General features: G+C 41.8%; 1 protein-coding gene across 7 annotated transcripts in view; it reads right to left on the bottom strand.

Annotated features, from left to right (window-relative positions):
* The window catches only part of PALM2AKAP2 (PALM2 and AKAP2 fusion), a gene marked incomplete at both ends in the record, with an annotated part of 248,520 nt that overhangs the window by 138,007 nt on the left and 85,828 nt on the right, over window positions 1–24,685 (bottom strand). For 4 of the 7 annotated variants that reach the window (XM_079548124.1, XM_079548123.1, XM_079548126.1 and 1 more), the window contains 3 exons: window positions 1,342–1,443; window positions 7,499–7,520; window positions 8,084–8,198. In XM_079548124.1, coding sequence (XP_079404250.1) covers window positions 1,342–1,443; window positions 7,499–7,520; window positions 8,084–8,198 — 239 coding nt within the window. The remainder of the gene's footprint in view (window positions 1–1,341; window positions 1,444–7,498; window positions 7,521–8,083; window positions 8,199–24,685) is intronic. The other 3 variants (XM_079548128.1, XM_079548127.1, XM_079548130.1) reach the window with 1 other exon arrangement.

Genomic DNA, 24,685 nt, shown 5'->3' with positions numbered 1-24,685 from the left:
GAGAACTGAACTAATCAGATTTATAAAATTTATTCAGCTAGAGCTTATTTACTGCAAATGTGCTCTGTTAACACAATACAAAGCTGTCTGACAATGGAGTTGAAACTGAAAGCAGTACTAGAAGATGACAGCCTGTATTCATGGGGACAAGCCTTCTGTACAAGCTTTAATTAAAGTGTAACATGACACAGTGCTTCATGACAACAAGATCCCAATGTACATATGAAAAGAACTGGCTTCTCCTATTGCTTTAAACTGTGGGATTCTGAGGCTATTCTTTTAAAAAAATCTTAATAGACTTTGGAAATATATTAAGATGGATGTTACCCTTGTAGACTGTTAGCTAGACATGTGCTAGTGTCTTCTCATACACAGAATACTCTTCTCAAGGGATATGTGAACAAGGCTTCTTGGTCATCCAAAGAGTGAAATAAATGTTTGCATTCTTGGTATCGACAAAATGGCACAAAACACAGTGAAAAACTTGCTTTTCAGACAGATTAGGGTAAGCACTGGTGGAAGAGAAGGTTTTAGTACAGCTTGCAATAGGAACATTTTATCTGAACAAAATGACATATCCAATAGTGGTCTACAGTGTCTCAGCTGCAAAAGCTACTTTGTTATGCTTACTAACTCGTTCTTTCTGATAACCACCTTTTCTTTTCTTATTCCTCTAGACACCTCTTAAGTAGCCACAAGCAGTTTGGTTTGAGATAGGGAACACGCTGTTTAGAGAAGAAGGCTCTTTAAAATGAGGAACACGTGCAGCTTTTAACGATCACACCGGTACATTTAGGACAGTACACAGTCTGAAAATAGGCGTTACAATGCTTTCTGTATGGCTGCAAGCACAAAACACATCATTATAATTCTCCCCACACTTTTTCTTGAGAAGAAAGAATGGTAACAAAGTGGTATAAAGTGGCATTTAAGTTTGAAGCATGACTGGAGGCTTGTGAGTGCTTGTATGTCTCATTCATCTTGAGGGGAGTCACTTGGGTACAGTGGAGGAGGTAAAACCATGGCGTGGATATTGTGTATTTTTCTAAGCAGAGATGGAAGGAACTAAGTGTTTTCACAAAAAGAAAAAAAAAAAAAAAAAAAAAAAAAAAAAAAAAAAAAAGACACATTTCCTACGCTGCTTGTGTTTGGTCAATATACAGTGTTTTGAGAGTGCTCTCTGCTGCCTACAAAGCCTTGACTTATTTGAAAAATATGTATCAAACAGCATTTCCTGGCATTTAAATGGTATCGGGAGTCCAGACCAATTAAGGAAATATAACAAAGAAGAGTTCATGGCTACTGGATTGGTATTATAAAGCTTTGCTCCTTGAGACTTACCAGCTACTCTGCTTGCTCCGTCCCGCCCAGGAACTGGCTCTGGTGATCGTGAATAGAGGGTTGGGAGTTCAGGGATCTGGGAGCAAATGTAATTTACTGCATCTGGTGTCAGAGAACAGGAAACAGTTAGATTGGTGCTTCGAGCCCCAGTGGCTTCATTGCTTAGACAGCAGAGTGTTAATTTGTCAGCCCTGACAATAGTTGCTGGAGCTTTGTATTAGATAATTGGATCAAAGCAAACAAAATGCAAAGTCACAGTCGTGTGATTGGTGTTCAGTAAACTAGCTGAGGTAGGAGGGAATGGGTCCAGATGACTCAAACCTTGTGTAAGTTCAACACACAAAATTATTTGTCAGGAGGTTCTGGATTTATCAAGTCTGTGACCTTTAAATATGGGAAGTGTTGGGGGGAAAGATGGGATGGGCAAGGAACAAACCCGGAGTAATATCTAGCATAACAAACATCTCACATAGAGATATAAAAGCCTAAAAATGCTGTTGTTGGCTGAAAGAGATGAAAGGCCAGTTCTTTTTGTGTGGGTTGTTCGCATATTATAGAACTGCCAGTTGGCTCTTTGTTCTTAGAGATATTAATATAGCTAATAATGAAATAACATATAGATATAGTCTAGTAGGGTGCCCATTGTGCCCTGCAGCACCTATTAAGTTCTTGCTAGCTCTGTAGTGCCTCTGTTCATTAACAGTGTTCAAAAAAGTAGAGAACTTGCTGGAAGGCTGACTTGCTTACTGTTGTTTACCACAAACTAAATATATTCTTTAGAAAAGACATTAAAGATGTTTTATAAACATATACTGGGAGAAGTTTTATGACTGGGTTAAATATAACTTCTGCTAAGGTTCAGTGGCTGAATCAAAAGAGCTCTGAGGAGAGATATGCAAGTAACTAACTTTCAGTTTGACTTCCAAAACAAAAGAAGCAGGGAAAAAAAATCAGTTTCTTGTCAGTTGGGAATTTTTTAAATTTTGTGTGGAAAAGGTGAAATTTCTGTTCAAACATAAAATTCCATCTGGTCTGATGCAGAAGATATGTCGTCCTCCAAGGATACGTTGCAGATACATTGTGAAATTAAGCTGCTGTGCCCTTGATATGACCTGGTTCACCTGTGAGGAGAGGAGGGAAAATCTGCCTTCCTCAGTGCCTCTTGTTTGTGAGCAGGTGAAATACAAAGGATTAGTGCAGACAGTGAATGTGAAATGGAGACGGATGAGAGAAAATGAGGTTCCATGTTGGTGGCTACATCACTGCCGGCATTTCTCTTGTGAGTGGAGATACGTTCACTGTGTTCCCTGTCGGCCAATATCCACCCCCCCAAAAAATCAAGAAACACATGTTGTACCCGATGGCACTGCCAATAAGAGCAAGACATGTCACCTCTAACTCCAAACCTGCTCCTTTGAAGGACAGCTGTGCCTGCTGCGAGTGGAATGGTTTTATGCCCTAGTAGCCTGCAGTGGCCACTGGAGCTGCTTGATACGATGAGGTAGTAATTGCAGTCCTGAAGAGGACAGTTCACCACTGGAGCAATGGAAATGACTCAAGAAAGCTCCCTTCCAATCCAAACCATTCTGTGATTCTATGATCCTATGAAAGAGACCTGCTCTGTCTTTTCTGTTTCCTGTGTCAGAATAGGATGAGGAAGAGGCACAGTGTAAATTCATTCAGGAAAGTCAGGAAGTTGATGAATTTCAAAAAACTCAGTTGGGGAAATACTGCTTTATTTCACACTTCAGTGACAAATGGCAGTCTTGGCAACTGAGCCTTTATATTTTCAATGCACAATGTTTCCTTGAAGGTTCTTTTTTCTAATTTTTTCTTTTTAGCAATATGGTCCAGGAGAAATTATTGTTTAGGACACAGCTGACTGAACAGTGGCCAGTAACAGCTGCTTTCTTTTGTAGGGTGTCTTGCCTCTGGTGAGAAATTGGTGCAATGCTCTCTGTTGTTATTCTGTGAAACATCACCAGCAAATGAGCAGGCTAGTATTGAAAACTGAAGTAATTTCTCAGAAGTAAGAAATGTTGAAACTGCTTCTGGGCCATAACGAGAAGGCACATTGTATTCTGGAAATGGCAGAAATTTAGTAATTATTTACCCCACTGAGTGTGATGCTGGAACAGCAGTTTCATTGCACACTCATCCAATGACCTGAGTGACAGACTTGTCTGTCCATGTATGGGTGTTGTCAGCACATCCCATCATTTAGCACTGCTGTTGTCCAGCAGTAGGCCAAGCACTTCTCACTGTGATGCTTGCATGTCTATGGACTTTAGTAAGGTACTGACTTTTTGGCCTCTTGTGTTAGAAGGCAATGTCTTTCAGTTGCTGCTAGTATTGACTCAGCTTAGAAACATATAATAAAGTACTTTAAAATGGATTCCAGACAATCTCCAGTTACCAGAGAGTGGGAAAGTTGTAGTGGGGGGGACGTGTATCAGAAGGATATCAGAGGGACTAGGATATTTGGTTTGATTTGTTTTGGCTGTTTCTGTGATAGCTCCCCCCCACCCGACCCTGGACGAAAAGAGCTTATTTCCCTTTGTTTCTCTGGCAACAAGGTCTAAAATCAATATGAGAGCAATTTTACAAGGAGCAGCTGAGACACAATTAGCATTTTGTTCACATAAGAAGTTAGACAGGTCATAAATTAAGGCATTTGAACTGACTCCATTCAGTAGCTCCATTTCAACCTTTGATGAGCTATTAATACCTAAGAATGCCATAAAACATGCCCTGTGGCTTTTCATACTATTTACAACAAGGTACATTTTAGGATTATGGCACTTCTCTGTATTATCAGACTACTGAAGTGACTGAGAACACATATAGGGCCTGGTAACCTTTCAAGGGTGCTTACACAGAACAAAACCTTTGGGGCTGCTCAAAGTAGCTCACGGTGAGCTCGTTTTCCAAGAGCTTGATTTATTTTAAAATGCCTAACTACCCACAAACTGGGTGCCTGAATTCTGCCATGCACACTGGCACTCAGGACAGGGCTGTTCCCCTGTAAAGCCGTCTAGTTCTGCAGAGCATTATGGCAGGGTGAACAAAGATGATGAGCCCCCACCACACTTGTAAGACCAGGAACGTGGGTCTGAGCAGGTGGCTGTGTGTCAATCCAGATTGAAGCAGAGGAAGCTAGATGGGTTGCTAAGCCAGCAGCTGGGAATCAAACCATCCACATCAGGTTTTCAGTCACAGTGTTGTCAAGCACATGTTAACATACACAAGATTCAAACAGCTCATGCAAACTGTAGAGTTGCTGCAGCTATGGCTTTTGTCTGTTCACTGAAGTAGCAGACTGCAGTTTGCATTCTGATGGCTTAAGGCTGCAGGGAATGAATTTACCCCAGGGCAAAGAGTCAACAGAGTCATGTTGGATCTTAATGGGGCTTTTAGTTTATGCATACACTGAGTCACAAACATATGCACACATGGAGTGTGAGCACTCTCTTCTCTATTTGTTCACACTAGGCATGCAGAACAATACTACAGAGTTCCTGGTTTTGCCTGTAGACATGGAAAGCAATAAATGACACCATCCCTAGTGTTATCTCAGGCCTTGTTTAACTGGAGAGCTTCTCCTGTGGGCCTAGGGCACCATAGGCTGGCAGAAGGTTGACTGCAGAGTACAGAACCACTGGCAGAACCTTGGTTTCTGCTCAGCTTTATTTTGTGTGGCAATCTATAATGGCAAAATATGTTTGTACCCTGGAAATGTGGGATTCGCGTTTATTGTGTCTGGATGACTTCAAGCTCATTAGTTGGTCACTGCCAAAACAGTCACTCAGGAAGGATACCGAGCCACTGGGTTGACCATCACTGTCTACCACCTCTTCTCTTCCCTCATCTCCCTCTGTATTTCTCTGGGCTCTGAGCTCCCTGCTCAGTTTTTTTTTTACATAAGCAAAAGCTATGTCAACGCCACATACATGGCACAGAAGCACGTAGAGGGATACATTGGTGAGGTAAATCACTTTCTACATCGTCACTACATTTAGAATAAAGGGAAGTATGTATTCTGTGAACTAACATGAGATATATGAACTCAGTCTTCCAGGCATCAGTTGAATGGTCTGCCAACATAGGTAGCAATTGGTGTATGTACTGACTCTGTATGTTTTTACATAGCTTTGCTGTAAAATGAAATGGTTCCTATCATTTTCCCCTGCAACATACATTATACAGTTGACAAATGAATGATCTGCCTCAATAAAAGAAGTTGTATGTGTATTTGAAAAGTGGACAAATCTACGTTATTGAACTGCTCACAGCTAGCAATATACATAACCTCTTGTTTCTGTGATCAGCTGCCAACACAGACCGCTGTTGGGCAGCAGAAAACAGAGCTTTATCCATGCAGGCATGCACAGCCATACCATGCCCGCAATGGGAGGCAGACCTGTGTCAGTGTGATGGCTCACAGCCCTGAATATTTCTAGAGCCTCAGAGTGCAGTCTGCTTCACAAAACTGCCTAGAGGATGACCAGCTATCAAGAGGATGAGGTAAGGCAGGTAAACCAAGCCTTCAGAAGAGGTACCCATTAACTTATCTAAATCCCCTCCCTCCTCTGGTCACACAAGGGTTCTGCGAGCAACCTGTTGCCATTTACATAGTTTTACTGTTACCTGTTAGGCCTACAGACATCACAAGCTATGGCTCAGTCTGTGAAGGAATAATGTGCTGAGATCAGGCCAAATCTTGAGCATGGTGAGGTTGAACAAAGTACTGCAGATGCAAGAGTACTGCTACAAGAAAAAGCTTCAGGGGAAACTGTTGCCTCACGTTTGCTAAGTGGAGTTTTGTTTGACTCAAGTTTTATCATATCACTCATGAAAAGGCAGACCGTGCCTTGCAGGAGTCCTGAAGGTTGCTGCATGTGTTAGGTGCTATATTATGTGCTAATACCTGTAAGCACTGATTCCTGTTTAGGAAGCTTATCGCTCTGCACAGGTACAATGTATTTGCCATTTTGAATATTTATTTACTTTGTGATAGACAACTTCAAAAGCTTCAGGAAAGAGAAAAAAACAAATTCTCACAGAAAAGTGTCCTACTAGGACTTTTTTTTTTTTTTTTTTTTTTTTTTTTTTTTAAACTCCTGAAGCTAACCTCAAGATTGAATTACACTGTTAACAGAATTTAACATTTCTGAACTGGATCTTTGAGGTAAAAATAAAACCTCATAACCAGCTAATATTAATATCAATCAAAAGAATCTCCCTCCAGCAGAACTAAATCAATTAATGGGCTATGTATTAACCTACACTTGTGTACCCATGCTATAATATGTCCGGATCATCCTACATGTCCCCCACCTATGCCTTAAGTAAGCCTGCAAATAACTTTGTCAGTAGCTGGAGGAACTAGAAATTTGCATCTTATCAGTTTGAAGTTGGGTGCTGGGAACCTGTGTCTGGAGTACAGAGTTATCTGCAGATGGATCAATGTGCTGTCCTTCCTGGGTCCTGATAGTTGTGGAGGTGCACAGCAAGACTTTTTGCAACAAACTGTATGTTTTGTTCACCCAGACACCTGCATTTGAATACCAGTATTTAGATTGACCACATATCTTGTCACATTGAGCTCATAAACTAGGAATTATTGCATCCTCATTCACCTACGCAAGGCTTTCCTTCAATGACAGTAGTCACAGATAGAATGTCTTTCATCAGAGATGTAATCCAATTTTAATCAAAAGCAGATTGTTGCTGTAAATTAGGAGCAGTCCACATTGTATTTAGCAGTTTGTTAATAGTATGAGCTCATGAAGGGGGAGCATAGATCACTGAGCAGGTGAAAAGGAGTCTGCACTGTTGGGCTGTCGTGTTGTGGAAGAGGTCAGTAACTTGGAAGACATCTGGAGGTCTTGATCAGTGACTGTTTTAAGACATCCCTTATTTTATTTTTCCTAGTATGTACATAGCAGTCGCTGGAGCCCTACCAAAGGAATGCTGCCCCACAGAAACAGTGACATTTGTGCTTGCACTGCAACAGCATCAAAGAAAAAGGTAATGGCTCTAGCAGTAAATCAGAATCACGCAATGAATGGAAGAATCCTTGCTCTGTAAACTTTTGCAACACAGCTATGTAACGTTTGTTAAACTCAAAGATAAACAGTAGTAAAAAGGCGCTTACCACCATCCTGGTGTGAGAAAGTCTGTGAAGAGAAAAAAGAAAGAAGACTGGTTAAAACTTTTTAGGATTGCTTTTATGGTTCTTTGTCACTTTTACATGGGTAACTGGGTCTTTGGCTCCTCAGGTCTAGGTGCAGTTAAAGGCCAAGGAGGCGGGACATGTTCGTAACAGAAAGGAGAACTCTTGCTGTTTTTCATAGGCAGCATCATTCAAAAGTGGCATTTATGTCAAATGATGCTATTTTTGGGTGCTACTGGGAGGGGGAAGCTTGAGATTCCTTCCAGGCATCCTAACATCTTTCATTGGTTTCCAAAAGCTCACATGCAGATAAGCTATGAGATAGGGTACTAAATCTCCTTCTTGAAAAGGCTGGAATGGAGAGGGGAAATCCAAATAGTCCAAACCGAAATAGATCTGACACCTCTGTATCTTTGCTGCTTTTGGTCATCCTGGTTTGAAATAAATGCTCTGCAACTGCCCTCAACCTTCCTGTAAATGCATGAATTATAGCTGCTATTTTGGAATAGTGCTAAGAGTCTCAGTTTCAGTCTATGTCCAATGTTTTTTTTTTTTTTTTTTAAATACCTTTTGCAAGTTGTCGAAGGACTTCTCAGTCTCCTTTAGTTTCTCCAAAATGATTTGTTCTTTGGCAGATATTTGAGATTCCTCACTTTCTAATTTCTGTATTTCTTGTTCCAACCTGTGGAAGACACACAGACATACACATACACAGAAAAATAAAGCTTATGAAAGACATTACAGTGAGATAAAGTCACCAAGGTAGTAATTAGAATTTCAAGTTTCATAAGGAATACTTTTATACTTGCTATTCACATCTTACTTACTAGTATGTGAATGGACATGAATTATTTATAAAGCATATACTCAAGGCAAAAAACAGAATTTTCTTATTACAGACTTTTGCAAAAAAAGTGCAGGTTAACTAAAAGTACACCTTCATCCCAATTCCTTTAACATCTCTCAGACATGCACTTCCATTGTAGAAACCAGAGTATTGAATATAACTGTAGAAATGCAGTAATGATTAGAGGAATGCTGCTCTGAGTGCTGCTGTACTACAGACAGTGGAAGTGGAAATAGCTTTTGGAAGCTGGCAGACAACTGGTTGTATTAGGAATTTTTTAGGAGCAAATGCATCACCCAATTTCCTTAATAACTCTGGTTGGCTGGAGCTTTCCTCTAGGGTAGCTAAAAGCCTTGGATCTCCATCCATGCTTCCTACTGTTACTGGATGGTACAGTAACATACTGCTACACATAATAAAATACCCAGAGAACAATGTTACTCTTCTAGGTGGCAAACAGGCTTGTTGAACTTGGTGAGATCTAACAACACTCACTTCTGAAGATGCAGTTCATTCTGATTTGGGATATTCTTTAACCACAAATACACAAGGTCAGATTCTCCATTACTTTAACTTAAACCTGCTTTTATTGCCATGATTTATACCAATATTATTCAGTTATATTCTTTCTATTTTTAATCTCATCATTGTTCCTATTTCCTCAATTTTGGAAACTAATGAACAAAGGGACAAATTTTTGCTCTTCTCCATCTCTGTTCAGCACAGGGCTTCATTAATGCTTGTTTAATCAGAAGGCAGAGGGCAAGGAGAAGGTGACTGTGCACAGTGAGCTGGGAGGCAGGGAAGGATTACTCCTTTCAGGAGCTCAACAGCTTGGGTTGCTTACAAAATTCATGCGCCCAAATGTAAATATTGTTAGAAACTGCAGTCCCAATCCACCTAATGCTTTCTCCAAGTTAATATAACATGTTTAAAAAAAGCTAATATTTCATTCTAGTGAGATAGAGGAAGTTGGTACAGGGAATACTGCAGGGAGAAAGTTTTCGAAAGTACTCTTTCATCTCAATTTTCCTTCCCAGGAAATATTTTTAAATTTAAGTGAAAAAATCATTTGCCACCGAGGTCAGAGATTGCCATGCTCCTACTTAATGAATTTAGAAGTCAACAGAAAGGCGGTTCCATTTTCTCCCGTGTCCCTCGGGCTGATGAGTAGATCCATGCATATTTATACCTTGCTGACAAAGACATTTGAATTATTATGTTCTGATAAAATTATGTCGTGGAGCTGGATGAGTGGGGTTTTGGTCGTGTGTCTCTTTTCTTCCCAGTGAATTACTCAGCAGCATGTTCGGGATACATATTGTGCAGCCTGGTGCATGTTGCTAGACACATGACCCAGGAAGAGACTGGAAAATGGCAGTGCACAGAAGTCAGCAACAACAAAATTCACGTGAAAAATTCTTTCAGATGAGCTGGACATGGGTTCGTCTGTTATGACAATGAAAACACTGAGGGCACACGTGGAGTAAGGCAACTCATTTGCTGTGAGTAGCGCTGCAAATGTTTGTTAGACTTCTTGCAATCAGAGGTGATCATAAATGCAGATTTTGTGCACTGGCTCAAAACTGTGAAAGGAATTGTTTGCCATTGTGTGGATTTATAATTTCTTACTTTCTGGATATCTGTTTTTTTTCTTTTTTTTTTTTCTTTTTTTCTTTCTTTTTTTTTTTTCTTTTTTTTTTTTTCCACTTGTCTGTGTTCCTCTTAACCTTCACTCCCAGTCCACTTCCACAGTTCCTGCTGCATTCATGCCAGTCTACTGGTGCCACTAAAAAAAACTTGGATATATCAGATTTTCCTATTCTGGAAACTTTTTTTTCTTCTTTTTAGTTTTTTTTAAACCTTCTAGAGTCAGTAATATCAACAACTTGTTAAAGAGGAAAAGAATTGATTCAGAGCTGCCAGTATTAAAGACATGGTAGGGCTCTTAGGGACAGAGTTCCTAGAGTGCATAGAAATTTGTGCTGTAAGTCCACATTGCTCTTCTTCCACTGAAATCATTGCAGGCAGACTAAGAACTCTAAGGCATTACTGAGACTGGATCTGGTCCTGCAGGCAAAATGCTGGATCCCTAGCTGCAGCAGGAGAAATACGGATCATTCAGATGTGTTTAGCTAGAATGCACTCTGTTACACAGCACAGGGATCATTTACCAAGCGTTATTACCCACAGGAGGTTACTTTATTCCTTTTCACTGAAGTTTACAACTCTAATCTCTATGCTTGAAGGCCGAGGAAATGCTAATGGGATATGTGAGGTAACAGAACAGCTCTGCACAGAATGCTGTTTCCATGTGAGCTGTTGTATACATAAACCAGCAAATCACACAGGTACCAGAGACCTCGCTGGAAAATACATCTTCAGTAGGCAGTTGCGCCTACCGTCTTTGGGCTTCTTACACTGAAGCAGTGCAAAAATTAAAGTCACAATACAAACTGAAGGTTGTTTTGTGTCCTTCTTTTTTTGCTGCTATATCATACTGCCAAATTTTCTGGGTGACCTGGCTATTTTGGTAACAAGATACAACAGACAAACGCAAGTTTAGCCTGAGAAACAGGCACTAATAGCACATTTGTTTCAGGCAACATGCTGTATAATGATCTAAACAGCAATAAATCCATCAAAGTGCGCATACATGCATACACAAAGTCCTTACATTCTTCCAGTGTAAGCTTTCTAAATATTCAATAATGTCCCTTTCTTCTAACCCAGTTTAAATAGGATGTATTTTAATTGTCATTTGACACCTGGTAAGGAAACCCTCTAGTTCCCTTCTTCCTGGCTTCTTAAGCAGACTTCAGGCTAGAGTTTGAATGACAGCCATGACAATAAAGCCATCAAATAAACAACTGCAGTATCAGGAATGCTGTAGGGAATGCACACACAGGAAAATGGAGCTCAAGACTGTTTTGAAGTGGTATAAAACAGCCTGTTAGCCTAGCTGCTTCTCAGCGCAAGTAGTTATCTGATCTCCAGGATCTGCTGAACTGTTGCCATAAGGATTAAAAAAAAGCAGGTGATGAATTCAGGAGTTGCTTTGTCATGGGCAGGTCTTTACAGTGGATGTACTCTGAGTCCCACTTCCCTTAATACCATAGGAACAAAGAGGGTAGATTTCGTCACTCAGAAATCCGACTGGGTCTTGGGCTTTCTGTACCTCAGCTTCCTCTGGTGGACATCTGCCATAAGCACTTGAGGATACAAGAGCATTTTCAGTGGTGTGATTTCCTTGGCTGCAAGGGATGTTTCTCTTGCCACATCTCAGCTCCAAGTTTGTGTCCCAAGAGGTGGAGACAGGAAAGTGGTTATCTGTCCAGCCCTGTTGGGAAACTCCCAGCAGGGCCATCAAGTGCTCTGTTTTGGTCATGCTCTCCTGGAATCAGCTAACCTGAACACACAAGGAAATCCAGCATATTTCAAGGATTCCTGTGTATCCTGACTTGGCGTCCAGGAGGCTGGGGAAAAGGTGCCTGTTGAAAGTGGTCCAGATTGGATTATGAAAACCTGGTAGTGTCCCATATGATGCTTGGGCTCAGCTCTGGGAAGAATGGTCATGAAAACCAGGTGACCTACTTGGTCATTTTTATGGTGATGTCCCACCACAAAGGGGAGAAATCATGAACAGAAGATGTCCAGGAATTCTGTCTCTTGGCCATCATTTTTCTGCCAGTCATCAGCTGTGGGTATTCTCACTCATTGGTTGGTAAGATTACAGAAACAATAATCCAGGTCGGACGGGAGACCTCTAGAGGCCTTCAAGCAAGGTTAGTTATGAGATCATACCAGGATGCTCAGGGCTTTGTTCAGTGAAGGCTTGATATCCACTAAGGCTTTGGGGTAAAGAAAGTCTTTTCAAGGTAGGCTTTCTCTTTCAAAATCTGTAAGTGTTAGATAAGATGCAGAATTCAGAGCAGAACTGCTCAGTGCTGCAGGGGAAAGAGGATGCATCAGGTGTCTGAAGGAAATCTGATTTTTGCGTTTGATAGGATTGGAGCCTATGTGTTAGCAGGGTGGGATATTCTGAAAGAGCAGGGATGATGGGATGACACCTCATGCGGGGATGCTGGGACCAGAGACCAAATGAACTTTTGGAGAGTATTTTTAGTTCAGATGACAGAAAGGAAAATTAAGAGGGGAGAGCTAAGAGGTGAAGAGAAAAGAAACGGCTGGTACTGTGGTATATGTAGATGTGCATTGATGTTGAAAACAATGAATTTAGGCCTTTGTCTTCCTCTCTGTTGAAAGATACAAGTGCTTTGCCCAGACCCCAGCACAGACCCTGAAGAGTGCTCTCAGGATGCTTGCATAGTTGATGCACAGCCTCGCTCTTTGCAACAAGGACACACAAATCTTAAGTAAGGAGAGTCATGCCAGAAGACAACACAGCCTCCTCTGTCCAGCTCACTATGGCACACACATGCTTTCTGGAGATACCTCACCTGGGAGAAAGCTCAGTAGTGGTTTTTTTTTCTAGGTAGGACTGTAACAGCATTATAAGCAGGGAGAACAGCCACAGGTTTAAAGACCAGTTCTTTAGCCAGTTTTAGCTCTGAATGCTGGGTTGTACTCCACAACCTGAGAAATATGCCATTTCTGCTGGGAAGACAGATGCATAATAGAAATGATGTCTGTGGCATACATATTGATGTGTCAGTAAAAAAACGAACATTCATCTGCATGAATAAGGGAAATATACAAAGGAAAACAGGAAAGACTTAATCATAATAAACACTGAAAGGGAAAAGGTGAAGGATGCGTATGCAAAGTGAGAATGGCTCAGCTGTGAGTATTTTAACATTCTTCTAACACTGACACTCTAAATCAACCTGGTATGAAAGGCGCAAAGGAGTAATGGATCTGGACACTAAAAATTAGTACCAAGTTTCTCAGAGGTAAAAATCTAACTGATATTAAAAAGGTAGACTCATATGCAGAGAGCTATTACCAACCTCCCTAATAATTACTACACAGAAAGTTAAGCATAAAGTTTAAGGAGAGCTGGGCTCTCCTTTGGCATTTGTAGGGCTGAATTTGATCTCTGTATGGGCTCAGTTTCTGTCTCACGCGCTTAGCCTTCATGAAGCTTTTGACCAGAAAGCAATGCCAGAAAGTGTTTCTTCTCTTATGGGCAACTGAAACTTAAAGTGCAGTGTCCATCTTTGAGCATAGAGCCAAGAGCCTTTTCCTGCAGTGCAACTGAGTACTGGCTAAGATATTTCACCTTGTGGGCCACTCATTCCTACTACTTAGCATGGGCAGCAGGGTAGTCAGCACCTGTATCGACTTCCACATCTCAGCAAAACAGCTGTAAAGCAAAATGCTATTTACTTACATTCTATGCCATGAATTGTGCTCTTACTGCTATAGGGAAGCAGAGAATTACCTGGCTTAGTTGCTACATTGGCTTAGTTTTCTTAGCAAACACTGGCAGTTATGCTGAACCCAGGTGAAGCATCTGTAGATATCCCTATGTATCAACACACAAGCTGTGCTGGTGGTGAAAAACTGCCTGATTTCAGGTCTGAAGCAGGATCTGAAATGCGACTCTGGATCTGAGTAATTCAATACCTCTTAGTTTTGTCTTTCTGCAGAGCTCGTCCTTTTTGAAAAGCTAACCCTCAAAGAGGATATCCAGCAGTGTGCATGGTATGATTTCCAGAAGGATATTGTTTGCAGAGTGTGACTGATAATCAAGAGCAGCAAAGTTAATTAGCATCTTTGAAAAGGCTGTGTGATTGGAAAAACTGGGAACACATTATCACTAATCAATGCCCGTAAATGAGATTTAGGCATGAATTTGCATGAGTTGCTCTGTATCTATCTATCTCTGTCTTCCTGAGCACATAGGAAGTTCCTCTCACTTAGCAAAAGTTGAAACCCAATGTAATTTGGAGAATTTGTTAAGAAAGAAAATACACTGTATGGCTTCATTGGCTGTTTACAATAGATATGTACATGCACAGAAAGGGAGCTGTATATTAATATTTTGCATCTGCCTGATTTAGGACCATGTTAATCACTGTTAGGTTAGCCAAAACAAGAACAGATCAAGAATACATTGGCCATAGGATCTCTCAAAATAAACATGGTCAGCTATAAAAACCAAATATATTTATCCAGAGTTAGTTAGTAAACCGTTATTTGCTTCAGATGTAGATGGCTATCTGGACAGCTTACAAATGCTTTGTCCTGGAATTGCCAAAGCTATGCAGTCCTTTCCTTGCCAAAGCAACACCCTGTTGGTGTACTAATAATTGTATCTGTGGTGAGATTTCCACCAGTTGGAGCTACTTTTTCTCTGTTTTAGCAGCATGTCAACACATGTGGTTCCCCTCCTCCTAAAGCAGTACACACAAGCTGAACACACCTAGAGACTAGGAAAGCAGCACAGAAGGCTGACACGTTGCAGCTAGCCACATGAAAATTGATTTTGGCTTAGAAACTTATGTCAGCAGTTCAGCTGTACAGTGGACTGTGTTATTTATAGCTTGGGAGAAGTCCAAGGAATGAAGGGAGAGCAACTGAGGGATGACTTTAGAGTGCTCATCCTCCGTAGTGCAGCAGTGCTGGCTGCTACAGTGCTACCCAGGGCTAGCGTGGATGCACAGCTCACATGCAGGCATGATTTTGTGCACCTCTACCTGCAGCTGCTATGGAAGGAGGTTGTTTTTGTACCACTCTTACACATACCAGTGTTCCGAGGGTACACACAGTTACTCCACAGCACCACCAGGGAAGACAGCAAGCCTAGGAAAGGGTACAGGTTTTATCTCCCAGCAATCTCCAGGCTGTCCACACCAGAAACTTCAGATAGATGCTGGCTATTTATTTTCTATCCTTATTGAAACTTACTGATGCTTCTAGAGGGTCTGCACTAGGAATGCAATAAACTTCTGCAAGCTTGGAGCTCAAGCAATGCTGCATGAAAAAGCAAAATATCTTATGTCAGTAGCAGCCTGTACACTTCTCTGGGGAGACTCCTTCCCTCTTATCCTTGAGGGAGATCAGGTACCTGCTGCCAAGTAGTTTTGACCTCACCATCCGAGGAACGGCTCTTTCCTTAAACTCAGTGAGTTTGCTGGTGGCAGCTGAAAGGCCAAGGTACCCTTACCTTGTGTTTGGGATTTAACTGCATTTCTGTCAGAAACTCACCAGACTGGGTCAAACACTCTCAAAATCAAAAGTGTAGTTGAGCAACCAGGGAGTTGGAAAATATTACAGCCAGCAAGGGACTGACGATGCAGCTTTATGTAGACACAGTACTGAAGAAGACAGGAAAACAAGCTCTTAACCAGACACGTCCTCTCCTCATCCTTTCCTTGTCTTTCACTTTTTCCTCTACTACCCTCCTTTTCCTACCACTTGCGCAGTTCTCATGTTCCTGGTGGATCCTATCCCTCACCATCCATGCCCTATGTCCATCCTTCCCAGTCTTCCTGGTCTCTCCTGCTTCCTTGGAACTGCCCTGCTCCTCACAGTCTATCAGACTCCATTGGTTATTTCTTCAATTCTAGCACCTCATTTCCTATTAAAATATTATATGTATTCCTTCCTTATCATACTTTCTCCTTGCCTCTCCTCTCTCCCTTACATAGGGCAAATACATTCATGTATGACCAGTGCTACTATCTGCTGGCTGGCTGGCGTTCTAAAAGTCACTCTCCTCAGTAAAGAGATCTTTCATGTCTCATTTGTGATAAAAAAACTCTTCCAGTTTCCATGATGGAGGTCTGTAGTCTACAAAAGCTTGCATCTCTAGAAGTTAAAGAAAGGGAAATTCTATATATGTACTGCAGCTGATGAGAACAACCACAGTTTAAGGGAAGGAGTCCAACTAGGGAAGGAGATCACGTTGTCAAGTGTAGTAATTATTGCACTGAAGAACACCTATGTGTATACACAATTTAAAATGATTTGTAACATGTTGTAAAGTAACATGTATTATGGTTTGTAAAATATGTTATACAGCTGAAATTCCCTACAAATTATCTTTCCCCTTCTGTTGCATTTCTGCTTGCTACTGTTTTCTCCCTACTGTGAAGCGCAATTTCCTTTGAACTGCATTTTTCTTGCTCAGTTTATAATGACAATTCTTTTCTTTTGTCCTGGGCCAAAGATTGTGTTTTTACTTTTTATTTGTTTGTTTTCTTTTGTTTTTACTCTCAAGGACATAAATATTTCTGACGTAAATATTTTTCTTCCTCTTCTCTACCTATTGCTTAGATTGCATGAAGTGGATACGAACACAACATGGTGGTGGCTACATCATTATTTGTTTGTTTTTCTGCAGTGCCAGTGTTCATATTACTCTTTGGAACTCTAAATCTTTTTTCTGTCAATAAGTGGGATAATGGTACATAATTCTACAATGTGAAATGAATATATCGTGGATAATTCTAACTTTTTGCACTGACAAGGTGCTCAAGTTCTTTTATAGCAGGAAAAAGTACCCTAAAGTTTCGCTGTAGGATTCTTTGCACATGTTCTACTTTCGAAGAAAGGATTTGAAGTGGTGTATTGAGCACCACCGTAATATCTCTGCTCCGACTGTTTGCACACTATAAGTGTCTAAACACCATCATCGACAAGCAGTGTTACCAACCTATTCTAAGTCCCATTCAACTGACAGAGGTTTAAAGAGAGTGTATGCTGGTTATTAATACACATGTTGTATTTCTGACAGACCAAGCACAACCAGGGGTACTTGAGAGAACATCTTAAAATGCTGTAATCCATGGATTTGCCTTTATATGTATATATATACATATACATATATTCATATATATATGTTCAGGTACATGAAGAGTAATTGAAAGACAAGATCCTCCTTGCATAGGTTCCCCTTTTTTCCTCTTACTGATGCTTCTTGTCATTCTTTGAATTCTTACATTTTCCTCCATGCCAAACTCCACTGCCTCTTCTAAGAGAGACTCTGCTCACAGTCATGGCAGCTCACTCCTTGCTGCACACAAACCAAGATTTCATTCCTTGTTTGTTTGCCATCTGGGATGTTTTCAATCCCTCCCTGTCCCCAGGGAGCAAATGCAGATAAGTCCTTTGTATGGCAATCTGATCACATCTAAAAGCTTGCACTGTTTGTCTAAAGAGCAGTGTTCTCAAAAAACCAAGCAAAGGCTGCAGTTGCCTGTTTCAGCTCAGCTGTAACCTCTGTAAACCACTATGCCTGACTCCATTTCTCCGTCTTGATCCAATACACTTTTCAGTATGGTCCAATCACACATCAGGCTGTGCTTCTCACAGGAAAGTATGTTATTTGGTACTATTAATTATGGATACTCACAGTACATGTGATGTTTCTGGGATCTTGGTTTGTCTTGAGTCATGTGTACTTCTAATGACTGCATGGACTTTGTAGCGAATTTCAGGTGCAGACAACAGCTTATTTGTCCTCTTTCTTTACGAATAGTCCGCAGTGGTTGCTTAAAATGTGCTGTTGCAAGGAAGATGGTGTCAATAATTTGTTGGCTTTGTAAGGCTGTGCTGCCCAGCAATCAGTGCTCTGACCTAAGGCACACCATGCCATTTGACGGAATGTAGTCAAGAAATACATGTCTGAGAACAACTCAGAAACTGAAAATGAGCACCAGAAAATCAGGCTATTACACTGAAAACGTGCAAGTCCAAGCAGGTATTATAATTGGTGTGATGACACCTTCCTTGTGACTTGGCTGGTGCATGGCTGTTAAAGCACCACAGTTTTACTATGATGGAAAATTGAAGCTTGCAGGGATCCCATCTGCTTCCCTCTGACTTTTCTTACCCAACCCTTCCTTGCCTTCTGTGTTGTGCTTTAGACTGCCTGAACCTGTGAGGCACTCAGAAGCCCCTGAGCAGGAGAACTAGGGGGTACGCGCAGCTGGCAGTCAGTGTGCTTTGGGCAGTGAGCTTTATTAAGTTCCTTTTAACATTCCCAACATCAAGAACCCCTCAAAAATATAGAAATGCATTCCTCTGCATGTCTGCCAAGAGCTGCTTGGACAGCAGGGACAGAATCCGAGCAGCAGGGCAGGAAGGGGAACACCCAGTAGGAACTGCTGCTTGTTTTGTTTGTTTCTTGTTGCAAACAGCTTCTTGGACTCAAACATCACAAATCTGTCCTCTGCTGCCATTCTCTTACAGGATCTCACAGTCCCTTTTTCTAGGACAGAGGCTGGTGCAAGGTGAAGAATGTGTTCTCTGGGAATGGACAGGCTGTCCGGTTTTGCCACTCTCCACAAGTATCAACAAGCAATAAACCAAAACCCTACTGTCCTGACCTCGCTTCATGGCTCTAATCTACACTAAAGCTCTTGTGATCTGTTTGTTTATTTGTTTGTTCTTGGTGGTAAGTCTCTCTGTGTTCCCAGAAAGCACCAGAACAAATGCAGCTTCAATGGAGAGAGGTTTCACCCTGGTGAGACAACTCCAGGTTATCCAAACTGCTCCAACTGAGGCAAATCAAGCCAATCAGGAAGCCCCCAGAAATGTGGGCTGTGTTCAGATTGTTGTTTCCATCCTGAGACATTTCCTGCTATTGTTCTTACCATTTTCTCTGAGTGTCCATGGAACTGTTGGGTGGTGCTGTTACTGCCGGTAAGGGATTTTGGGGAAATCTTACGTCCTTGCAGGCACAGGGACAACTCTGTGCTGTTCTCCTCATAAATTCCCAGGACATATTTCCGGCCCACAAGTGCAGGGAAGGTGGGGCTGCAGTGATAACTGGATCTTGGTTAGCAAAGGAAAGTGTATTTTGCCACTGGCTCTGCTCAGCTAGGCAAGAATGAAATTGTGTGGTAAAATGATGAATGAATTTCAGTCCAAGGAGTTGCTTACCACCCCAGGACAAGCAGAGGAAGCAAGTCAACAGCATCCTGGGATTGACTGAAAGCTGATGAAATTCTGAACAAGTTTTGGAAATGCATTAGTTTCTACTACCACAGTTTTATCTCTGTCATACAGACCCTGGTTTTCTCTTCTCAAGAGTACAGAGTGTTTTCTACATTTGCCCTACACACTCCCAATGTCCATATCTCATTTCAAAATTGTCTTCCTTCCATCAGAAGCATCCCATTAGTTGTTACTACACTAGGTGAGAGTGAGAAGAGTTTGGGGGAGAGAGCTGGAGGCCACACCAAACGAGCTCCTAAATCCCCACTACCTGTTCAAGGAATCCTGAGCATATCTGGAGGCATTTTGTCCTTTGATTTTTGTACATAATAATATAATTTCCCATGCTATGTAAAATCTGTGAAACCAAATTCTTGCTTGGAAAGCATCTTATGAATAAAAAAAGGAGTGCAGAGAAGAGCTCTGAGATTGCACGTGATTTCCCCTTCCAGCTCTTTATTCCACGTTACCTAGTATCAGTCACACACGAGTCATGCTATCTTATCACTCACAGTGCTGAATAAAGGCGAGTGAGTCTAACAGTGTGGCAATGTCCTTTTCACTTTCTTTGACGGCTCAGAAGTCCCCTTGCTGCCTCATGGAAAGTTGGAACAAGGCATGATTTTAACTGTGGGAAGCTGAAAAGTTTGTCTTCACTTTGCACAGAATGCTTGTGGTAAGAGTCAGCTGACAGCTTCCTGCCTGCGTGGGTCTTAGCTGGGTGAAATTCTTGACCTCTGGACTTCCCAGGAGCCACAGAAGTTCCAAGTCAGGATAAGCAGACATCTGGGCTGATTCAAATCAGGGTCTGAAAAAGAGCCAACAGAGCACCTGCAGCGCAGCATGAGCTAGAAAAGGGACTACTTTCCTTTGTGGAAGAATTTTTGAAAGTATGTCAGGGTCTACGTTTTGATGGTTGGCCCATAGGTGGTTACAATAGCAGAGAGAGACCACAGGACTGCCTTTCTGGGAGTAAATGAGGAAGAGAACCTCCAGAAATTTAGCAGTGTGGATAAACCCTACAGTCTCATACATTTCTTTCTACTCTGTTCGTTATTCTTTCTGCAACAGCTGAGGAAAAACCAAGTGCAGCCTGTGGGTTACTGGCTACAGTCCCAGGACGTTTGGCTGGCAGTGAGGAACTGGCTTGCTTTGTTTTGTTTTAGTGGATGCCATGACTGTACAAAACACCCTTATACTTTGTTGTCAGAATAACTGCGATGCCTGAAACAGTGGTACAAAGGAATAGAGTAGGAAGAGGAGCTGGTCCATGTCACATCTCTGGCAATTCCTGTTATGCGATCAGGAAAAAGAGATTGGAATTTTGTACAAATTTCCAAAAACCTCAAGGATTTACTTTAGGGATTTTTGAGTTTCACAAGGGTCTTAATACTCAGGATCTTGATCTTCAGCTGAATCTCAGTAAGCCTATGAATATGGTTGACTTTAGCCCAGTGATTCACTTCCCCCCCCCCTTTGCCTTTCTATGCCCACTTTGTTCTTGCATTGGTATTTGAACTATTTATTCAAGTAAGAAAACTTTTTGTAAGAATGGGTATTAACGAATGTGATAGTATAATGAAAGCCTGCTCAGGTTTATAAAACTAGCAGAACATTTTTGTTTGCTGGGTCTAAAATTTCACCAAAGGGAAAGATGTGCAAATTAATAAAAAGTCTATGCTTCATTTCCAAGTCGTTTCACATAGATAAGCATATTCACCCTAAGAAATATATGAAGTTAATAAATTATATATATATAATATAAATATATATATATATAAATAATTATATGTTTATATAGTATATATTATTATATATTATATTATATATAAAATATATGAAGTTAGTAAATTTCTGGTAACAAGATCCAGTTTTTGTTAACAAGTTCCAAAAGATGCAGATAGGCATCTTTGTGGATTGACAAAAATAAACACACCTGAGAAATTTTAGAGATGCTTTTGAAAATGGGATGAAGATCTTCTGACATTTTGTCTCCTGTGATTTCCATGCCAACTGAGGAACAGTCATGAAAATTTACTTTTCAATGGAGCTCTATGTATGTGTGTGTAATGACATTAAACTGCAGAAGATAGCACAGAAGTGAAAATATAGCCCCAGTCCTTAGGAATGGGCTGACAAAAAGCAAAACTAAATTAAATTCAATTGCCTTAATTCAAAAAAGGCATTGAAGCTAACAACAGCAACAATGTTCAGGGAGCTTGAATGGCACCAGTTGCACTACCATGACCAATAGATGAGGGCAGTTGGAATTGTAGACTGCTGAGAGAGCTGGCCAAGGGGTTTGCAGATTCATCACTGAGTGCCAGATGGACACCACCAACTGTCTAAATGTTTCTTCCCTCATTTGAAATTGGCCTCATTTCTCCCTGGCTGTCTGCAGTTCTCAGCTCTGCTGTTGGCAGTCCCCATGGCACTCACCCTGCAGCCTGCACACAAGCTCCCATCAGTGTGCTGCTCCACAATGGCACTCACCCTACAGCTCTGCACACAAGGAGCTACGGGGTCTACAGTCATGCCCTACTCTAAGCAAATTTCTCACTAGTGGAGTGAAACGCCCACAGTGCCATTTATTTCCACCCATCTTTACTGTTTTGTTTCATTTTATTTTTTTAATACTCATGGTAGCTGTTGTGACCAGTCATAAAGAAGTATTTTGTGGTGGTACAAAGCTGCTGATATTTGCCATTTTGCACTATGCAAACCCTGGTAAGCATGAGCAGGCTAAAGGTGCAGCTTTGTGTTCAAACCAGCTGTGTCTGTTAACCTCTCTGGCTTCTTGCCCTGGGTCCAGACCCAAAGTGAGTGCTTTTGTGGCCTTCTGGCCATGGAGCTGCTCTGGCCTCTGCTCACTGCCTACTGCATGCCTCCTCCTACGTGGCTGACACAAGCAGAATAAAGCTCCAAATATCCTCATACAGAAATTGTTTTACTTTTACTCATGCCTGTCTTCTTCTCTTGAATACCCTCTTTAGGAAGTATCTAAGCCTTCAGGCCATGAAGTCCTTGAAAAATTCAATTGCTGTGACACAAAGGAATCTGGGAACAACTTCATTCTGATCTCCAAAGAATTGGGAATGAATTGATTTGTGGAAGGACCCAGCATAATTTAGATGTGGCTCAGGCTGATTGTGAGTAATGTGGAGTTTGAATCTAAAGATGAGAGGAACATCTTCTTGCCTTGGAAAAACTGGTCATGCAGCAATTGCAGGGGTGAAGGCTCAACCCAGGATATGGTTGCCGTAACACACAGGGCTCAGTGGCAGCGGTAAGGTGGCTCATCACCATGTCTTGCCTGGCCCATGGTGAGCTGATGCACTCGTTGGGTGATCTCTTGCTTCCTGCAGTCAGAGTAAATACCCAGGTAGCAGAAGTACTTGTAAAAGCTGTGGCCAGGGACCCATGAAAATAACACAAGGATGTGCAACTTCTTAATCAAGACTGCCAAATGCTCAGCACCTCCCACAGAGCCCAGCGCTATTTCCACTTTTCTCATTTCCCCTTCACCCTCCCTCATACCACACTCCTTAGCTGAGCCTTGGCTCTTCATGTTGCACGTCACTGTGTAGAAGTGCTTGTTTAGCAGTTTTGCCAGCTAATAAAAGAACACAACAAACCTTCAGACAAACACTCCATGGACATGGAAAGTGTTGCAGAATTTCTCTTTCTGCTGTCCTACAGGCCTGCCTTGACAGTCAGAGAGGATCGCCCTGTGCACAGACATCAGCTGAAGGATCAGGGACAGAAACGGATCCGCCACAGCAGAAAGGAAATCATAAAAAGGAAATAATATACTGCCGCCTGTACAAGCAGATTTTATAAGATGTGATCCAGATTCCTGCGTGATGAGTTTCCATGCAATGTATGGGGCCCTCTAGTGAGCTCGGGCATGATGACAGCCACTAGGAAGGAGCTCCTCTCACCTTCTCAGTTGCAGGCCCTGAAGACAAAGACTTCACGTATTAGCTGCCAGCCAGGTACCTGGGTTACGAGACCAGCAATACCCATCATAGTAGCTTTTTGTGGCTGCTCTTGGATTGTTTACGACCAAGCTGGATCATACCCGTGGCCGACTCTGAAACTTACAGCCCGTGGCATGACGTTTGGGTACTACTATGCTTTTTCAGTCCTGGGGAATGTGGGCACAGGATGGTATCTGGGCCTTTCAGACACCAGCACGCGACTCCTGACTCTCCAGTGACACTTCCAACTTTAAACACAGACACTAGTGTTTTCAGGAAACTTTATCTGCTGTGTTGGGATACCTCAGGAAATCTGAGGGGAACCTTACTTGATGAACGCCAGTTAAATCTCATTGATCACTGGGAACCAGGGGACCACACAGTCCTCTAGCTTTACCTTCATCAGAACAAATACATTCACTTCCTCTCTTGGATGTTTATTTGACCTGCCCCAGGAGAAAAATTTGTGTCCACCAGCCACCCACAGAACAGATGTAAATCCCGAGCTTGGTAATTGCAGTAATGACAGACTGCTTCACACTCTCCTGAATTGTCATTGAAGCCCTGACCTGCAAATGTTAGGGTACCAAATTAGCTTTCAGTGTGCCACTATTAGTCCCTGTGAATACAAGCATGCACATCTGGAAACATGTGCAATTTCAATATGTGTCTGTTTGTTTATGCTATGGGCAGGGTAAACAAAATATAATTAGCTCTGCTATCCTTCAGCCTAGTAAAAACAGAATGGTCATTGCTAGTATGTGGTTTTGCAGTAGCTTCGCAAGGTCCCTAGGACTTGTCAAGCTCTGTTTTTACCCACCTGTTCTGTTTGACTTATGCATGTTTGTGTAATCTTATGGCACTCTGTTTATTTTTTAAACAGAGTGCCAAGCTGCTTTTTCTGTATTAAAAGGTGTTTATGACCCCAGTATATTAATGTAGCACAGAGGAAGATATGTGATGCCACAGCTGGAGCCTGGGAAGAGGAAAATAGTATGCTGTGAAGAGGACAGGCCAGGAAAACAGGAGGCAGGGCACAGGCTGACCTTGGAACCTCCACAGCTATGAGCAATGTAGCAGTGGTCAGGCCAAGTCCTAGAGCAAAAGAACAAAGGGCACGTATCTAATAAATATGTTAACTTCATATATAGCAAATTTGGATCTGTCATGGAATTACATGCCAGTGAAGAAAGATTAAACTGTAAAAGATGTTAGAACATATATACAAACTGCCTCAGACTTAGGAGGAGGAAGCCATCTATGTCTATATCACACAGACTCACAGAATTGTAGGGGTTGGAAGGAACCTCCAGAGATCGAGTCCAACCCCCCTGCCAAAGCAGGTTCCCTACAGCAGGTCGCACAGGTCGGCATCCAGGCAGGTCTCGAACATCTCCAGAGCAGGAGACTCCACCACCTCCCTGGGCAGCCTGT

Source organism: Tetrao urogallus (assembly GCF_951394365.1).
Source record: "Tetrao urogallus genome assembly, chromosome: Z".
NCBI classification, from domain to species: Eukaryota; Metazoa; Chordata; class Aves; order Galliformes; family Phasianidae; genus Tetrao; species Tetrao urogallus.
Note: the sequence above shows the minus strand (reverse complement) of the source record. Positions and strands in the feature narration are given on the sequence as shown.